The 18,496-nt window shown below is 39.7% G+C and overlaps 3 protein-coding genes across 4 annotated transcripts; 1 reads left to right on the plus strand and 2 right to left on the minus strand.

Annotated features, from left to right (window-relative positions):
- Positions 1-47: 47 nt before the first annotated feature.
- LOC122024295 (protein SEEDLING PLASTID DEVELOPMENT 1-like) lies at positions 48-7,844 on the minus strand. The gene is made up of 9 exons (XM_042582891.1): positions 7,294-7,844; positions 7,006-7,220; positions 6,283-6,433; positions 5,292-5,483; positions 3,048-3,210; positions 2,604-2,848; positions 954-1,130; positions 769-882; positions 48-656 (listed from the first exon to the last, which is right to left on the minus strand). The coding sequence occupies exons 1-9, from the start codon at positions 7,708-7,710 to the stop codon at positions 357-359; spliced, it is 1,974 nt and encodes a 657-aa protein (XP_042438825.1). The 5' UTR covers positions 7,711-7,844; the 3' UTR covers positions 48-356.
- A 70-nt stretch (positions 7,845-7,914) lies between these two features.
- LOC122024294 (phosphoenolpyruvate carboxylase 2-like) lies at positions 7,915-14,340 on the minus strand. 2 transcript variants are annotated; one of them, XR_006123387.1, is made up of 12 exons: positions 14,043-14,340; positions 13,483-13,874; positions 12,774-12,858; positions 12,444-12,666; positions 12,249-12,352; positions 11,725-11,812; positions 11,089-11,243; positions 10,007-11,005; positions 9,421-9,807; positions 8,910-9,330; positions 8,581-8,813; positions 7,915-8,437 (listed from the first exon to the last, which is right to left on the minus strand). XR_006123387.1 is itself a non-coding variant. In XM_042582890.1 (10 exons), the coding sequence occupies exons 1-10, from the start codon at positions 14,211-14,213 to the stop codon at positions 9,037-9,039; spliced, it is 2,898 nt and encodes a 965-aa protein (XP_042438824.1). In that variant the 5' UTR covers positions 14,214-14,340; the 3' UTR covers positions 8,835-9,036. The 2 variants fall into 2 exon arrangements, 1 of the variants encoding a protein (XP_042438824.1); XM_042582890.1 differs by lacking the exons at positions 7,915-8,437; positions 8,581-8,813 and having other exon boundaries at positions 8,835-9,330.
- Positions 14,341-14,820: 480 nt separating this feature from the next.
- On the plus strand, positions 14,821-16,219 carry LOC122024298 (peroxisome biogenesis protein 7-like). Its single transcript, XM_042582895.1, has one exon. It carries the CDS (start codon positions 14,957-14,959, stop codon positions 15,926-15,928), a length of 972 nt encoding a protein of 323 aa, XP_042438829.1. The 5' UTR covers positions 14,821-14,956; the 3' UTR covers positions 15,929-16,219.
- Positions 16,220-18,496: the final 2,277 nt, after the last annotated feature.

Consider the following 18,496-nt stretch of genomic DNA (forward strand, 5'->3'; position numbering starts at 1 on the left):
TCACCCATAGGTTAACTTGTTGCACTGTTGTATTATCTTTATTTAAAGGATTACTCTCAAAATTAAATAATCTATCGCACAAATTTGTAGCCGAAAGTAGTGTGAAACAATGACCAATGCTCCAAGTCATTGAAATTGCCCGTTTACTTTGGATGAAAAGTAAATATTCATTCATCTCTAAGTGTCCCTTCACCAAAGACATTCAACAATACCTAACAGATCATGTTTGGAAACAATTGAAATGAGGTATTAAAAACTAGCATATCCAGTCATGACTGAATGCCTTTAGTTATTCTAAGGTAAACAACTTGCAAGGGAAGATTTGGTGAGAATCTGTACAACTAAAGAAAGGAATGTTATTCAGGTAGGAGAGGCAATCTAGCTATACCATGTTGTGAAATATCTATGCTATCAAAGCAGTCCAAATCCTCAAGCTCAGAAGTACCACCATTTGCATCAACATGTTTGCCTCCAATGCCAGACTGAAGGGGAAGGATCCTCAGATAAACCATAGGATGCTCGCCCACCGTCTCCCATTTGAGTTTGTACTTCTTGATTAGGCCTATCTGACCTGAAATGATGTGCGGTGGCCTCGGGAGAAGCTGTACAGACTTATCTTGAGGAATCACAATTTTTTCAATAGCCAATCTTGCTTCCTGAAAGAGAACTAGCGGATATTTGTTCCATATTCTAGTGTGAATATATTTGCTAAACAAGCAAAAGAAAGTGTCTCTGGATGAGAGACGACAGAAATCTCAAAGCACATACCTCTAATGCATCAACCATCTCTGATGAACTTGATTCCTTCTCTGTTTTTAAGAGATTAGCATGTTCATTTACAAGAGCACGGATAGCTTTAGTGAGCTGCGCCAAAGAGGTCGACTACAAAACAGAAATATCCATGAGAAACTAGCAGAACCGGCAATAAAAATTAACAAAAATATTGCATCTACCTTTGTGACAAAGACAGGAATGCCACTTGACTTGGCAACTGCTTGAATATGAGAGTTCTTTTTAAGTTTGGCATACCAGGCAATAAATGCGTCTGCTTCACTTACATTATCAGTTATCTTAATCATTTCATCTATTCCCAAATGCTTAATTGCTTCCATAACACTTGCCTCCGTGATCTAGAAACACTGACTAGTAAGTCAAAACTGAACTAGATTTCGGGTAACTAGAGCAGAAAATACAGATAATTGAATTACCAAAACCTGAACCGGGAATCAACAAGTGCTGCAACTTTAGAATCTATAAGCTCAATTATACCCTATATTCAGGTAATCAACAAATAAAGATGCAGGTTTATTAGGTACACTGCAATACTGTTTGATTCATCATCTCTAATATATATGAAGCATTGTAGATTCAATGATTGTTGTTTAGCCAAGTAGATTGTACTCTCTAAAAAACTGACACCTAGCGCATACGACCAAACATTGAGGTATTTGAAACAATAGTTTTGCCCCCATGCTGAATTTAGGTATCAGCTGAAAGAATTTGTTAATGTTGTGAGCTTGGCTTACAATGTTCGTGGCATAGAAACAATAGTGGGTATAAGCTTACAATGTTCAAGTGAACAGTTATTATTGAGCACAATAGCTAAGTTGCAAATCTAAATGATTTATCCTAAAGCACAAAACTATATCACTTCCTCCACAATCATGACGTGATGTTACTATTCAAAGAATATATAAATAGAAACATCATCAGATACTAGGTTATCTCCTATGGAACTGTTTTACTTGATAGAAGGAACTAAATTCTGTGACAGCATGACATTAACAAATACATGTGCGTGAATTAGATCTAACAATTATTTTAATGTTTGTCAAAAATTAAAAGTAGGTTACTCTTGTACAAAATACTATTTTCATCTCATCCGCAGTTTTCCACGCCCATAAACACTTACCAAGCAAATGGAATCCAGAAGTCTGTCCCAACCAGAATTACTGGATTAGCATATGTACATGTACATGTGCATGTGTTTGTGTTGCAGTGCATTTGCATCTCACTTGGATTACTCCTGCCAATTTGGATTCTTCACAACTATTATTATAGGTAAATTGGGTTAATTCTTTCTAAGTCTTAAAGTATCATTCTGTGCCAAGGTATCATATCACCTGGTTATCATAATTGGACTATTCGTGATTCAAATTGTCCAATTTGATTTAGTAGAAAAATGATTTAAACCACATGTCTAAATCACAATAGGTTAAGAATTAGTAGAGTTCAGTTCAAATCAGACTGATACAGTTCACATGAAGTGATTCATGATACCGCATCTGTTGACTAAGAGATGCTAAAAAATAGGACAACTAATAGTATGGTTATAATTTCTTAACTGCTCAAACATCAAACACAAGTTATTCTAGTTAAATCAAAAGTCAGGGACTATGAAGTTTATTTGAGAACATGGAACATAAGGAAGTATCTTACAAATGACTGATGTCATCCAATGTTCTTCCTACTTGATAAATGTAACCGCAGCCAGTCAAAGCAGGCATCTAAGAAATTCTTTTTAGTATAGCAAAAAGCAAATAATCCAGGCGGACAAATAAAGATAAAGATATTAGGGCATTCATGTATATAACACAGCTTACCCCATAAATGAAGAGGCGGAAATCTCTTTCAACTTCCTGATATATATCTATCTGCTTTTTCTTTAACTGAACACTAGATGCATCACTGCTAAACTCTTCACAAGGAATTACGAAATTATTTTCATCTTTGGTTTCATCTTCCTTTTGAGAGGAAATATCACAGAAATGTTTTGTCTGAGAAAGTAGTGTTTCAGTTGTGAAGTCTTCTGTGTCCATCCTGCGGATATCAAAATTTGGAGGCCGGCCTATGATAAAACAAATTAAATTATTATGGAATGTCAGATAGGAATTTTCATCTTGAGGAGTAAGGATAAAAGTAAATCAGCCCCTTGCTGCTGCCTTGTCAACTTTCAAAGCATAGTAAAAGAGAAATAGGCTAGAACTTCACAAAGAATTATACTGTCTTATAAGGCCTGGTTGGATGAAAACATAAAGCTTAATAACCTGCAAGAAGCGCATCTACTGTGGCTTCTAGACTATGATGTACTCGTACTTCAATCTTTGAGACAATCTCTGCAGCACATGAAAATGTTGAGGGTCCTTTGCGCTCCAGAACAGTCTTTTGGATACCTCTTCTGCTTGCTTCTTCGTCACCTAGTGTAACACTCTTAAGGACAATCATCACTATAACAAATTAGTCTTATAGTAAGCCTATTTAAAATAACTTATTTTAATTCATTTATAATTTATATGTGTATGTGTGTGTCTACAACAGAGAGCAAATAGCTTATAAGAAATTATATATTTATAAGAACGAGGAAAACTTAAAAAAAATATACGATAGCCAAGAAAGAAGCTAAGAAAGTAGTGAGTGAAGCAAAAAATGAAACTTTTGAATGATTATATCAAAAATTGGATACAAAAGAAGGGGAAAGAGACATTTATAAAATAGCTAAAGTGAGAGAAAGGAAAAAAAGAGATCTTAGCCAAATAAAATGTATTAAAGATGAATGTAATAGGGTATTAGTAAATGATGGAGAAATAAAAGAATGGTGGAAGAGGTATTTTCATCAACTTTTTAATGAACGTTTAGGTAACCAACTTAACTTAGGTAATTTAAGTAGGTCAAATGAGTATAGAAATTTTAATTTTTATCGTAGAATTCAAACTTCAGAAGTAAAATAAACTTTACATGAGATGCACAATGGAAAAGCCGTTGGACCAAATGATATTTCGATAGAGGTATGGAAGTGTTTAAGGAAATAAGATATTGATTGGCTTACAAAATTATTTAACATAATATTAAAAACGAAAAAAATGTCTAATCAATAGAGGATAAGTACTCTAGTTCCCTTATATAAGAACAAGGGAGACATACAAAAATGTGAAAATTATAGGGGTATTAAACTAATGAGTCATACTATGAAACTTTGAAAAAAAATAATAGAAAAAAGATTAAGGAAGGAGACTAGTGATAGAAAATCAAGTTGGGTTTATGCCTGGAAGGTCGACAATAGAAGCTATACATCTTTTTAGACAATTAATTAAAAAATATTGGGAGCAAAAACAAGATCTACACATGATATTCGTTGACTTAGAAAAATCTTATGATAGAGTCCCAAGAGAAATTATATGCAGAATTTTAGAAAATAGAGGTGTTAACGTAACATATATTGAACTAATTAAAGATATGTATGAGGATGTAACGATCAGAGTAAAGACTTCGGGCGGAATAACTGAAGCATTTCCAATAAAGATAGGGTTATATCAAGGATCAGTTCTAAGTCCCTATCTTTTTACACTAATTATGGACGAACTGTGGACATTCAAGACACAGTACCGTGGTGCATGTTGTTTGTAGATGATATTAGTTTGGTAGATGAAACACGTGAAGGAGTAAATGCTAAACTAGAATCTTGGAGGAAAACACTAGAAGGGAAAGGTTTTAAGCTTAGTAGATTAAAGATAGAATATATGGAATTTAAGTTTAGCAATATTTGAAGTAATGAAATAATTGTTAAGATAGGAGAGGATGAGTTGCCCGTAACCGAGAGATTTAAATATTTAGGATCATTTTTGCAAAACGATGAAGGGATAGAATACAAGCAGGATGGGTGAAATGGAGGGGAGCATCGAGTGTTTTATGTGACCATAAACTACCTCTTAAACTTAAAGGTAAGTTCTATAGAACCGCAGTTAGACCTGCTATGTTATATGAAGCTGAATGTTAGGCTATGACTCAAGCACATGAGCAGAAGATGAGAGTTGCAGAGATGAGGATGTTAAGGTGGATGTGTGGACATACGAGGATGGATAAAATAAGAAATGAGAGCATTAGAAAGAAAGTCGGGGTTGCATCTATTGAGAAAAAACTCCAAGAGACACGTTTAAGATGATATGGACATGTACTTAGACGACCAATAAATGCTCCAGTTAGGCGATGTGAAACTATGATAAACATGCATATCAAATGAGAAAGACCAAAAAAGACTTGGTTAGCAACAATAAAACAAGATAAAATTTATTTTAAGATAGATGATGATATAATAGGAGATAGAGCTCAATAGCGTAAAACGATTCATGTAGCCGACCCCACCTAGTGAGAAAAGGCTTTGTTGTTGTTGTTGTTGTTGTTGTATATCTACATTAATAGAATTATGCAAATTTGATGCGTCAACTGTTACCAGGTTATAAATTTAATTAAGCTTATGTTAAGAAATACAAACATAATTAATTTATAACACGTACATGTATTCCTCCCACAAGCATCTCCAAGGAAGGATTCATTATCAAATTCTCTATTGTTACTCCATGGGCAGTGGCAACAAGCTGGATGCCACGTTGGGCGATGGTGCTAGCAGCTATTGCTTCAAGTTTAGTTCCAATTTCATCAATCACAATAACTTGTGGCATATGATTCTCCACTGCTTCAATCAATACCTGGTTGTCATGGAAGCAAACTAATGAATAGTTATGAATAAAATCCTTAAGCTTGCATTTACAATCTCACATGCTACAGTTTTTTTTTTTTTTTTTTAACAGGGAGAGAAATAAGAGGATAGAAACCGAGGATCGAAAAATTAGTTACAGATCATACTCCATAAAGAAGTATCAAATCCTCCAAATTTCGGCATTGATCTAGTGTTTGTTCAACCTACATAATGGCATCCTTTCACAACTCAAGTTTGTGACCTCTCGATTCTTGACAACTAGTTCCTAATGGACTGATAGGCTGCACAGCTAAGAAAAATATTAATCTTCATTTCTCTGATGGAACTAGTTATCCTCTCTGGTATCAATCACTATCAATGAAATCAAATACTAATTATCCTATGCGATCTATTAGATTGCTACAGTAGTATTAAGCAGACGAGCCCATTGATGGCAACTGCAAGAAAATCAATTTTTCAAAGACTCTGTTTGTGACAGATTTTCCTCGTTCATTTTTATTACCTCTCAACATTAGGTAGAAGCTTAAACACAAATCAGAAAAACACAGCCTATTCGAACATAAAAGGCAAAAAAGAAACTATAGTGAAGTTAGAAGAAAAAACTCTGCATCTATTATTAAATTTTTTAAGTAAATTGGATTGAATATATAAAAGAATTTTTTATACAAAAAAAATATTAGGGAAAAAAATATGTACATCCATACACCTATGCTGACAGAAGGAGTAAGTCTAACAGACAATTTCACTCCAAGACAAGCATACAATAAGATTAAGACATGTCTATAGACCTTATGTTGCATGTTAGGGTCTGGTACTTGCAATCTGCGTGCGCTACCTATCCCAGCATGAGGAATGTCACCGTCCCCACCTATCTCATTGGATGTGTCAACAATCATGACGCGCTTCTTATAATCATCTGCAAGCATCCTTGCTATTTCTCTATTGAATTGAACAATAAATATATCAATCCAATGGTTAAAAAAAACATCCACAAGAGAATAGATGAAGCAACATTTACCAAAATAGCATGACAATTTGCCAACTTAAACAAGATTTTAAACTTCAAGATATCCTTTAAACAATGCAAAACAAGAGGCTTCAAATCCTAATTAATTGGATCTAAAATATGGATCCAATCACCAACTTCATGTAGGACAAATATCACTAGTTCAAAAATAGAAGGATTAGTACAAATTACATTAGCACACAAAATATAAGGCAATTACAGTTGAGAAACCTTTACATTTTATATCAGTTGTCAACAGCAAGCAATTTTTATGGAAATAGAAGAATTCCATCAGTAAAAATCATGTGGAATGCGAAAGATGCTTAAAGAAAACATTGAGCATCTATAGATATTTCTAATTATGGTTATTGTTTGGTCTCATAAAATCAGGCATTTGACGATATGTTCGGTGTATATAGCATGAACTCTATAACCATAGCATCGTTATAACTACAAGGAATAAAGGTTGCATATAATTTAGAAACAGAAACAGAAAGGGCAAAACCTGATGATTGTGGTCTTGCCGACTCCTGGGGGGCCGATAAGCAATAGTGAACCTCCATCCTTCACCAAATCCCGCAATAGATTAGCACTTCCTGCAACTGCTCGGCCGACCCGGCAAGTAAGTCCAATAATGTCTCCCTTCCGGTTCCTGATGGCGCTAATCCGATGCAATGTCCTACTGATGCCCGCCCGGTTATCCGAGGCAAAGGCGCCCATCTGACACATGGAAGCATTCCTATTACACCGATTCCTAAAAATCCTGCCTCTTTTTTTTGGAACGGAAACTGACCTGGGAAATGGCGTGGTGGAGTTCCTGAGAGGATATAGGGAATTCGGCAAGGAAGAAGTCGCCTGAGGGGAAGCGGGCGATAGGCCTCCTGCCGAGGTCCATGACGATCTCAACCAGGCGCTGAAGCTCCGGATGGGCCTCCACTCGCCGCCGCATCTCCAGTGGGAGGAGGACCAAAAGGCGGCGAAGCTCCTCGTCGAAGCTGTCGCCAACGGCATCGCCGCAGGGCAACGAGGAGATCGAAGTCGGCAAACGAAGGCGGCGCCGTATCAGAGAGAGGACACGCGGAAACGGCGGCAGCGACGGCCGGCGGAGGCGGAGGGAGAAGGGTGGTCCGTAGAACCGGCGGAGGGAGATGCCATCGAGAGTCCGGGCGGTGGCGGAGGATACGCGTGGAGATTGGGGCAGCGGCAGCATCGGACGGTTCGATGCGTCAGTTAGGCAGCGGCGGGTGGAAGCCGGAGAAATAAGGGAAAATTTTCATTTCGCCCCTCGGATTTTAAGTTGTTTCATCATCACAGTCACCAAAATTTTTAAATCAGAAAAATAATTTTAACGGTTTCATTTTTTTTTTTTTTGCTATTTTTATACAATTACAAAAAATTTACAAATTTTAAAAAATGATTAAAATGTAATTTATTTTTAAAGCCAGAGTTTGAAAGCACATAGAAATCCATTAGTCATTTTTTAATGTTCATTGCCACAGACGATCAAACACTTGATCCGCATCGCCGCAGTTAAAACCAGCACACTCTCCTTCTAGAACTCCTCCGACGGCCGGCTGCGCGTAACACTAACCCAAGTCACACACCTCCGCACAATCACACAGCGGATCCTCCAAGCTCCAACCCACCGAGCTCTCACAATCATCAGCGGCCCACAATACGATGTCCTCCTGCACCAGACGGCCGTCGTCCGGCCAGGTGGTGGATTTCCCGTCGTCCGTGACCAACAAATCATCAGACGAGGAGGCGACGACGGGCCGGCCGAGGATCTCCGCTTCCAGAGAACTAATCACGCCGCCGAGCCGGCCATCATCCGCCACCTCGTCGTCGAAGCAAGACGACGACTCCAGCATCTCTGCGAGCAGCGCGTCGTCGATGAGTTCCAGGTCGTCGCAGCTTTCAGTAGACATGGAAGCTTCCTGTGAGGCAGCAGCGGTGCGTGAGCGGCCTTATTATATAGCATCCGCGGAGAAGAGAACAGGGGAATCTATCGAATTAATTACTGAAATCTTAGACAAAAAGAATTAAAAAAAAAAAAAGGAACGGAGAGTGGAGCGAGCACATGAATAAACAAAGGAGTGCGGAATTGACGATCTGCATGAGGTGTCATCACACTACGAAGCAGATCAAAGAGGATGGGTTCGCTTTGGGATTGAAGATATGGTTTCAGTGGCAGGCAATGTTCTGACTTATAAGCGACGGCCATGCACAACGAGCATCAGTGATGCTGCTGATGGTGGGTGGCCTGGCTTCCAATTGGATTATGCACAAATGGCAGTGAATAATCACCGATTCCTATCAAATAGTAGAAAGCACTTTTCACAATAAATGTTGCATTTAATTTTAATAGAGAACAGTCAAATTTATTACAGAAAGAAACTTCAATCATACCAGAAAATTTGGTATGCTAAGTTTGGCCGCAGCTAATCTCTGTTATTTAGAAGAAAGAAGGCAACAATCTGTGGACGTTTTACAGAACGAAGTCCGGACGTGCGTGCTAGAGATAGAGTGAATGAGTCTAGCCAGTGTTCCTAATGCCTGCAGCAATCCCCTTCATCGTTAATATGAGAGTGTCTTCCAGCCCAGGGGCATACTCACTAGTTGGATTCAGCTTCACCAAATCTGCTGCTGGACTGCAGTGATCGAGATTCTTCTGTAGATGGGGCTTCACATTTACATTGAAGCTGGGATCCCTCATCCTCTTCAACGTACACGCTTGGCAAACATTTAGAGTCGTAATGTAAGCGTGGCGCAGCCTTAATCGTTGCTTCAAGTAAGGATCACCTTCAAGGAGATCCCTGTGGCCAGCAACCTACATGAGTTTGTGATAAAAGTTTTAGAGATATCAAAACCAATCAGTGTGTTCCTACATTCTAATGACAGACAAGAGTATAGAGCTCACCTGAAGGAGAAGGCCTTTTGTTTCTTCGTAATTAGCCCTTAGTCGTTCGCCAAATGGCAGTAACTCCTTGGAAACAAGCAATTTATCGTAGACAGCAGCTATTCCTGGATCTCCCTTGGCAAAGACCATCTCAACCAAGTCTATTGTGACCCGAAAGAAGGGCCACTCCTTGTACATCTCCTTGAGCGTCTGAAGGTTTCTGATATCCTTCTGTAGTACATGCTTGAAAGCTGCACCAAAGCCAAGCCATACAGGGAGGTGAAACCTTGTCTGAGTCCAAGCAAAAATCCATGGAATTGCACGAAGAGATTCTATTCCCCCACTAGGCTTCCGCTTCGATGGCCGACTACCTATGTTCATCCTACCATACTCTGTTTCAGGTGTGGCCTGTGAATTTATAAACAAAAACATCTCAATGACAACAATAACTTCTCTTATGTAATATGAATGAATCAACTGGAGTTAGCATTGTCAAACAAGGGAATCACTAGTCAGTTACTAGAGATTTACGATTGCACAGAATCAGACAGAAGCATAAGATTCACACAACTGATTTTCTCAGCGGCATAAAAAAAAGAATACTTACTAGTCGGAAATATTCCACAAAACGTGGTTCCTTGAAAACTATTGAGCGATACTCTTCTGTGGCCACTATAGCCATCTCATCCATCAGTGCACGCCATTCTGGCTTAGGTGAAACAGGAGGGTGCATACCATGCTCAAGAGTAGCCGCCGTAAAACGTTGAAGTGTTCTGAAGCATAAATGCTCCTCGCCGAACGACTGTTCAATTACTTCCCCTTGGATTGTCACGCGAAATGATCCTTGGATCGTTTCCGGTGGCTGGGACAAGATAGCAAGATGAGTCGGGCCACCTCCTCTCCCAACAGTCCCACCTCGTCCATGAAACATTGTCAATTTCACACCATATTGCTTGGCAACCTTCACTAGCTCCTCTTGTGCTTTATATAACTGCCAAGCCGCCGAGAGTCGACCAGCATCCTTCCCTGAATCAGAATAACCAAGCATGACTTCTTGCTTGCCATTAATCCTGTTCATGTACCAATCTATTGAGAACAAGCGTGCTACAGCAGCAGGAGCTGCATCGAGATCTTGAAGCTTTTCAAACAGCGGCACAACTCTTAGTGGTTCCTTCACATGGCACTCACGCTGCAAGAGTTCCACTGCAAGCACATCTGAAGGAGCAGTTGCCATTGAAATGATATAGGCACCAAAACTATCAGAAGGAAGCTCTGCTAGGACATGGAATGTCTGTAAAACATCAGCAATCTCCTCGGTCTGTGGGAGGTCAGGACCAAACAGAGGACGCTTGCCTCTAAGTTCTTGTAACAACCACTCTTGACGCTTTTCTTCTGACCAATCCCGGTACGATCCAATTCCAAGATGATTGGTGATGGAATCAAGAACATCAGTATGCCTATCAGATTCTTGCCTGATGTCCAGTCTCACAAGAGAAAGGCCAAAGGTAGACACTTGGCGCAGGAAGTCAAGAAGGCTTCCATCGGCGATTGGTCTATCACCACAAGAGCAGAGTGACCTATAACATAGCTCAAGTGGTTCCAGAAGCTGCAAAGAAATGATGATCAGCTTGTTCTATAATATAAAGAGAATAATTATACATGCAATCACAAACAAAAAATCATAATTACCTGCTCAACATTAGTGAAAGTCAGTTCCTCAGATATATCTGAGGTTCCATTTGCCAGCAATTGCCTGGAATGTTCCCGTGTATTATACAGCTTGTCTCGCACATCGCCAAGTATAACACGATATGGCTCATTCGGAGGAATCTGTTTCCAGAACTCTGCATCCAGAAAGACCACGACCAGAAATAATAATTAGATCCACCCTAATGAACAGACTGTATGATCTTATGAAACATAATTTGAACAGCAGCAGCAATGAATCATAGGCGAAGCACGGTCATATAATAAGAAGGTTACTCAAATGCAAATGATAGACTATATATGATATTTAAAAGTATATGATTTGACAGTCAAAAGTGGATGAGCATATGGAATATGAAGAAAAGGGCTTTTTATCTTTTAGATGTTTGAACTTAAAGCCTCTAGTGGTTTAAATGAAACGGGTAAAAAGAATAAGTGTGATGGATGGAAGGATAAACAAGCATTTGAGAGCAAATGTGTTAACTTTTGTAGCATTTTGTATGGACAAAATAGAAAGAAAGAACAATCTGCTCAGATAGTATTATACAATCCAACAATATTAGAACGAGACAGTAATAAAAAAAAGTTCAACAATATTACAAAAGTTGTTCAATATACCTATGTAGTGCTTGGCATCTTTCCTTGTTGACCGATGAAGAACATTTGCCTGAATGCGAAGTTCATCCGTGCAGCGCCACATTGACAACTGTAAATCACCAAAATAGCCATACAAAGTATTAACTACTCTATGTGAAGCTATAAAATAGTCTATCTCCACTTATAACCCAATAGCAATTAAATTTAATTTGAAGCAACAAATTACAAAAATACAACAAGAATATCAACTAATGATTATAAGTTACTAAATACTGAACAAAGTATCATGCATCAAATAAAGACTATAGTTTCTGTAACATTTTTGCGAGAACAACCCATACTTTTCTTAGTTTCTGAACTATGCTGCATATATTAAATTTCTTCATATTTCACGCTTCAAGTCTATGCTACTTGCATTCACCAATTAGTACAATGTGGTGTATAAATAAGGTATACCAAGGAGATATATCTTGAGTCAAATAGAAGAAAAAAAGTTAAACTAAGCTGAAAGGTAGAGTTCCAACAGATTCAAAGGTTTTTGGTACCTCAAACATCAAATCTTCTATCTGAGAGTAGTACAAGGTTGCTGCTATCATGCGAGCCAACAAGCATACATCTCTTGTGGCATCCGGCGTGACTCTAGGATTACCTACACAGTACAAACAATGCATCAGCAGAGAAACGATGTTGCATCAGTACACCAGCAATGGTTCTCCTTGGCCAAAATTGGCTTATCTTACCATCACGATCCCCACCCATCCAGGAGGAGAATTGAATGAGTGGAGCATTGTAAGGAACACGTTCTTTTATTCCAATGTTCTTCAGAGCAGTATCAACACGCCGTAAGAATTTCGGCACACCTTTCCAAATTGTTTCATGGAAGTAGCTCATTCCTGCACGCATCTCATCCTGAGGAGTCGGCTGCGTTCGACGAATTTCGTCAGTCCGAAACGCAGCCTGAATCTGCAAATGAAAATACAAGTGTTTACCATCTACGAGCTCGCATAAGGATTTTTATGTACAACCAGTTGCACCTAGACACACTAAAACAGAGAGACTCAACAAGTTACCTCTCTCTGGAGAGCTTCATCAAGCTCGTGGTGGTCATCAGAAGTAATGTCCTTTGCTGTGAGCTGTGTCAAGCAATTCCTTATCCTGAAGAAATATTTTCAAGAGTCAGAGAAGAGATAACAATGCTGAATTTAATATCTATTATATGGCCTAACATGTTAATCATTAACACACGAATTTTGCCATTTAGAACAAACCCATTAAAGTGATCTAATTTGTGTCTTGATTGCGGATTTGCATATTATTAGATGTGGACTCATATGTGTAGAACTCATTAGCTCGTTACCGTTAGCATTGATGGGTAGCTAACTGGTTTGGACCAATTATATTTATATGGGTGTGATCCCCATAGGAGAGGGGGTGGTAACCTAACCCTGATGGCTATCTCATTTTCCCCATTGGATTGAGACTGCGGAGCCGTCGCTCTCGTGCCTGTGGAAGATCACTCCCTGCGGCTAATTCGAGTTTTGATCTTCAGGTCTAGGATGAGGATGTCTCTGGATTCAGGTGCAGATTTACCGTTTATGTCTTTATGCTTCCGCTTTTGTTCATTTCGCATATTAGTTGTAGATCTCCGACAAGATCCTTTGTTGGATCGTTGAATCATTTTCTTAAAGGTTCTACGTTATGTTGTTGCACGATCCTAAATAGGGATTGTAAAATTACCATCAAACAATACTTCAGAAACTGTGAAAGCCAATGAATAACCTGGAATGCTTCTGCAGTAGGGATCTTCGAATTGACTGGGTTGGGTGTGCAGTAAAAACGAGATCGACAGTTTGGTTCTTCAAAGCATCAAAGACCTGTTCCGGTGACCTGTGCAATTTCTCGACTAGCCTTTTAAGCGTCTCTTCGATGTCAGACTCTGTAGTCGCATTGCTCTCATCAACGAAGTCTCCCTTCTTCAGCTTGTTCCTCCTGCGATGTGCAATCTGAACCTCCTCAGCCAGATTGCCCAGGTTGAGCATGTGGGAGAAAGAGCCGGCGACCAAGATAGAGTCTCCGGGGTCCAGGCCCATCAGCATATTTCCCAGCTCATCCAGCATGTTAATATCACCAGACCCTTCGTACTTGGCAGAGATCTCATAGCACTCTTGGACCTGCAGAGTGAATCCAAAATCGAGCACACCACACCAACTTTTGAGGGTTCGAAACTTTGAATAGAGATATGGATCTAAAAGTTGTCTTCTTCAAACATTGAAACATTTAATCTGATCTTTGAAAACCCCATGGAAAAAAGTAGAACATTATTCTATTTTATCGTGTACCGTTTCCCTGAGATCTTCTCCGTGCAAGCTTTGGAGGGTGTCGAGAAAGCTATCCACGAGAAGCGCATCGTATTCCACCAACTTGTCGTCCTCGGAGACCTTCGCCGGCGCCAGAAGCCTCAGTTGCGCATCGATGGACGACGAGCGCCTCTCCAGTGTATTCTGTGACATTTCTCTCCCAAAGATTACACTGCAATTTCAGCTTCGGAAAGAAGATAAATTACAAAGACAATTTTCAACAAGTGCTATTGTAGATATACAGAAAGTAGAAAGGAGATCCAATAGAATCGGATGGGATAAAAAAGGAGAGAGAAATGTTTTGGTAATTACTTTGAAAGGCATGAAATTTAGATTTATGCAAAATATGAATTTTAAAATTGTTCCGTTTTTAACACATATTTTGAAGTAAGTTTTGATTATAATCTATATAATTACAAATCATATTTGTTTAGCATTAAGGTGAAATCTGCTACTCACACAGTCGCTCAGGAAATTGTAATTGACCAGATTATGCCACATTATCAAATATATATAATTAGAGGATATCACATTTTATAAAAATAAAAGAATAAATATAATATGTCATTTCATTAGGTTGAGAATGCAATTTTAAGTTTACAATTCTAAATTAATTACAGACACTATTTTATTTTTAATAATTTTATGCAACTTTATATTTGAGTTTTTTTTCTATATAAATTTAAACAAGATTAATAAATAAAGAAAATATATAATTTCCCCCTTGTATTTTCTTCTTTTCTCCTCCACAATTTATATTATTCTATTTTAGCAGGCGCTGCCTGCCCTAAATCGCCCTTCTCATCGGCTGCTCTGATCTTTCTATCTGTCGTCGGCGGTGCGAGAGAGAAGCAGATTGAGGGAGAGGGAATCGTAATTCCAGGCAAAGATCGACGATGCCGCGGTTCAAGACGCCCTTTAGCGGCTACTCCGTCCGATTCAGCCCCTTCCACGAGGGCCGCCTTCTCGTCGCCACCTCCCAAAACTTCGGCATCCTCGGCAACGGCCGCCTCCACGTCCTCGACCTCCTCCCTTCCGCCCCCGCACCTGGCGCCCCCTCCATCGCGGAGCTCGCCGCCTTCGACACCGCCGACGGCGTCTACGACTGCTGCTGGTCCGAGTCCCACGACTCCCTCGCCGTCGCCGCAGTCGCCGACGGTTCCCTTAAGCTCTGGGACGTCTCCTTGCCTCCCTCTGCGAATCCCGTGCGCTCCTTCCGAGAGCACTCTCGCGAGGCCCATGCCGTGGACTGGAATCCAGTCCGCCGCGATTCCTTCCTCTCGGCCTCCTGGGACGATTCGCTCAAGCTTTGGACCCTCGACCGACCCGCCAGCCTCCGCACCTTCCGCGAGCACTCCTACTGCGTCTACGCCGTCTCCTGGAGCCCCCGCCACGGAGACGTCTTTGCCTCCGCCTCCGGCGACCGAACTGCCCGCGTCTGGGACGTCCGCGATCCAACCTCCACGCTTGTCCTCCCTGCCCACGAACATGAGATCCTCTCCTGTGACTGGAATAAGTACAACGAGTGCTGCCTCGCCACTGCCTCCGTAGACAAATTCATCCGCGTCTGGGACATCCGAGCACCTGCAAAGCCCCTGGCTAACCTTGCTGGCCACGGCTATGCAGTCCGCCGCGTCCGCTTCTCCCCTCACAGAGAAAGCATCCTGCTTTCCTGCTCCTATGATATGACCGTGTGCATGTGGGATTACAGAGTGGAGGATGCCCTCATTGCAAGGTACGACCACCACACTGAATTTGCCGTCGGGGTAGATATGAGTGTACTTGTAGAGGGCCTGGTCGCAAGCACTGGGTGGGACGAACTCGTCTATGTCTGGCAGCATGGGACTGACCCCAGAGCTATGCCTTGAAGGTCTTGTCAATTTTTGGTCCCTTGTTAGGGATTATGCCGAAGATCATCATATAATTTTACGAAGCTTCACCTGAAATGATGAAGGGATGAAGAAGAGCTCATTACCAACCAAAATCAGATCTTCTTGGGTATGTTAATCTTAAGTTATAATAATGTCGAAGGATAATTAAATTCTAGATAGCATAGTCTGAATTCAAACGAAAATTTGGTTTTTTAATTGTGATGGGATAGATACGCATGCACTGTTTCACATTCAGATCACTCAATTGAATCCCAGCCTTTTTTCCCTCCGTAGAGTGTCTAATTTTAGAAATCATGTTGCAATCACTACATGATGTTCCATATGCTACTGAGAAGCTAAGTCATTGCATAATTGTGGATTGGTAGCACCCAATAAGATGCTTGAAATGAAATTAAGGTGTCAACTTGGTGTTTAGTCTAACCCAAATTCATGTATACTTCAAAGTTCAAGCTACATAAAACTTTTTTCAGCTTGTATTCCTAAGTGTTTGGATTTTGTTTTTAATGAACTTGTTAACAACTTTTTGTAGAAGCATACAAAATGATAACTTTATTTCAGAGCAATTTCAATTATGCCCGGCCTGTTTGCCTCTGCATCCTGAGTGTTGTTCTAATAGTGTTTCCCCATGCTTTTGTTACCTTGAACTTCTTCTTCTTCTTCTTCTTCTTCTTTAAGGTTAATGATTGAGGGGCTGCTTGGTTCAGTAAGGGGAATATGAATGGGAATGATATTAGTTGGGAATGATAATGGGTATCATTAATTTAATGGGGCTGCTTGTTTAGTAAGGGGAATGAGTATCATTATAAAAGATGTTGCTTGGTTATATCTTATCTGGGAATAGGAATGAGCTAATAAAGTTTCTGGACTCCTGGTTCTGGTTGATCTCATTGATCAGGAGCCTGTTCTGGTTCAGAATGCTCTGCTCCTGGAGGAAGTTCCTTTGCAAGGTCCCCATGAGTTTGCCCTCGATTTGACTTCCATTGCCGATGACCAAGATATCCATCTCCAACATCTCCTTGTCTTTGTCACCAGAAGCCCTTCAAAGTGAGAAGACTTTAAATCAAAATGCATATCAGAAACTAGCTAGGGTTTACTAAGGGAGGAGAAATAGTTGCCATGGCAGCTTCATTTCAGAAAGGCAACGCAAGCGAGGAGATCAGATGACCCACAAGATGCTGCCGCAGCTTTCTTGAAGTCTCATTTAACAAATTCTTCTTTCGAACAATCAAGACGATAATCGAAGAAGGAAAATTGAAAGAAAGAAAAAAAAAACAGCCATCAGAGCGCACAAACGGAGGAGAAAATAAAACCAGGGAACCAAATTCACGATGACTCAAAAGAAAGCCCGGTGAGATAGATCTATGATGCAACCAAAACACATGAAAAAAGAGATCTTAAAGGAGGGATCTTTTTCGTGGCAGATTGGTGTCATGATACATACCTCAGTGATGCGAAGGGCAGCGGTGAGAGGAAGGAGACGATGAAGGAGCGAAAACCTCAATGATATCAGCAATTTAGGCCTGCTTCCGTGTGTTTTTTTTAGGAATGATTTCAATACAGTGGTTTTAGTGGGGAATGAATGATTACCTGCAAATAAGGAATGAAACTAATGTGGAAATATGAAATCCTCAAACCAACCACCTATATTTCTTTCCTTTCCCATTCCCCATTTATCAAACCCTCAAAACAATTAGCGCCTGAGATCATACATGAAGTAGAATGAATAATATTGCACTTTATACATGAGCACACACCAACTATATACTATATATTCATCGTCTCTGGGTATCAAAGACAACTAGGAAGTAACTGTTATACCTTGAGATAAATAGACAGATAGAGGGGTCGCAAACTTACCCATTGGGTTGAGAGTTGAGACCACCTATAATATGTTTAGATGAATAAAAATAAAAACATTTACTTTCTTTGTTTCAGTTCCATCGAAGTGAACAAGATGATTGAATGTGCTTAGACACATTTTAAATCTTGAGCTCTGATACCGTGTCGTCATGTTCTACCTAGGGTCAATGAACAATAGTTGACCTTCAATAAGTGTGACTTAATTATTGTCAGAACAAAATATAACTGAATATAATTTATGGCTACGAAGAATTGCTACGTTCTACAAATGTCTACACACAGCCTATTCAATTACCAAACTAAACTGAACAAAGCAACGAAGTTAGCACGAATGTGCAATGTAAGGCTCAACAACATATGTAACTTGTTAATTTTTGGAGGTATTTTAGATTTGGGGATATTAATCTAACAATATGTATCTACTGTTTGGTAGTTCCCACTTGCTCATAGACTTGACTCATTTCATGAATGGTTATGGTATTTGTGGCATTGTTATTTTGTTATTGCCATTAAGATGTTAAATAGGTCAAGTATAATATATACTTGTTTAAAGGTGACAATATATTTTATAGTGTAGTTAGGGGATTTTAATTGATTAAAGTAAAAGCCATTCATTAAAGAAAACTTCAGTCATTAATTTGGAAATTACTTGGCTTAGAGGGCAATAGAGGGATAAGGGGCATA

The sequence above is a fragment of the Zingiber officinale genome, chromosome 9B (assembly GCF_018446385.1).
Source record: "Zingiber officinale cultivar Zhangliang chromosome 9B, Zo_v1.1, whole genome shotgun sequence".
Taxonomy (NCBI): domain Eukaryota; kingdom Viridiplantae; phylum Streptophyta; class Magnoliopsida; order Zingiberales; family Zingiberaceae; genus Zingiber; species Zingiber officinale.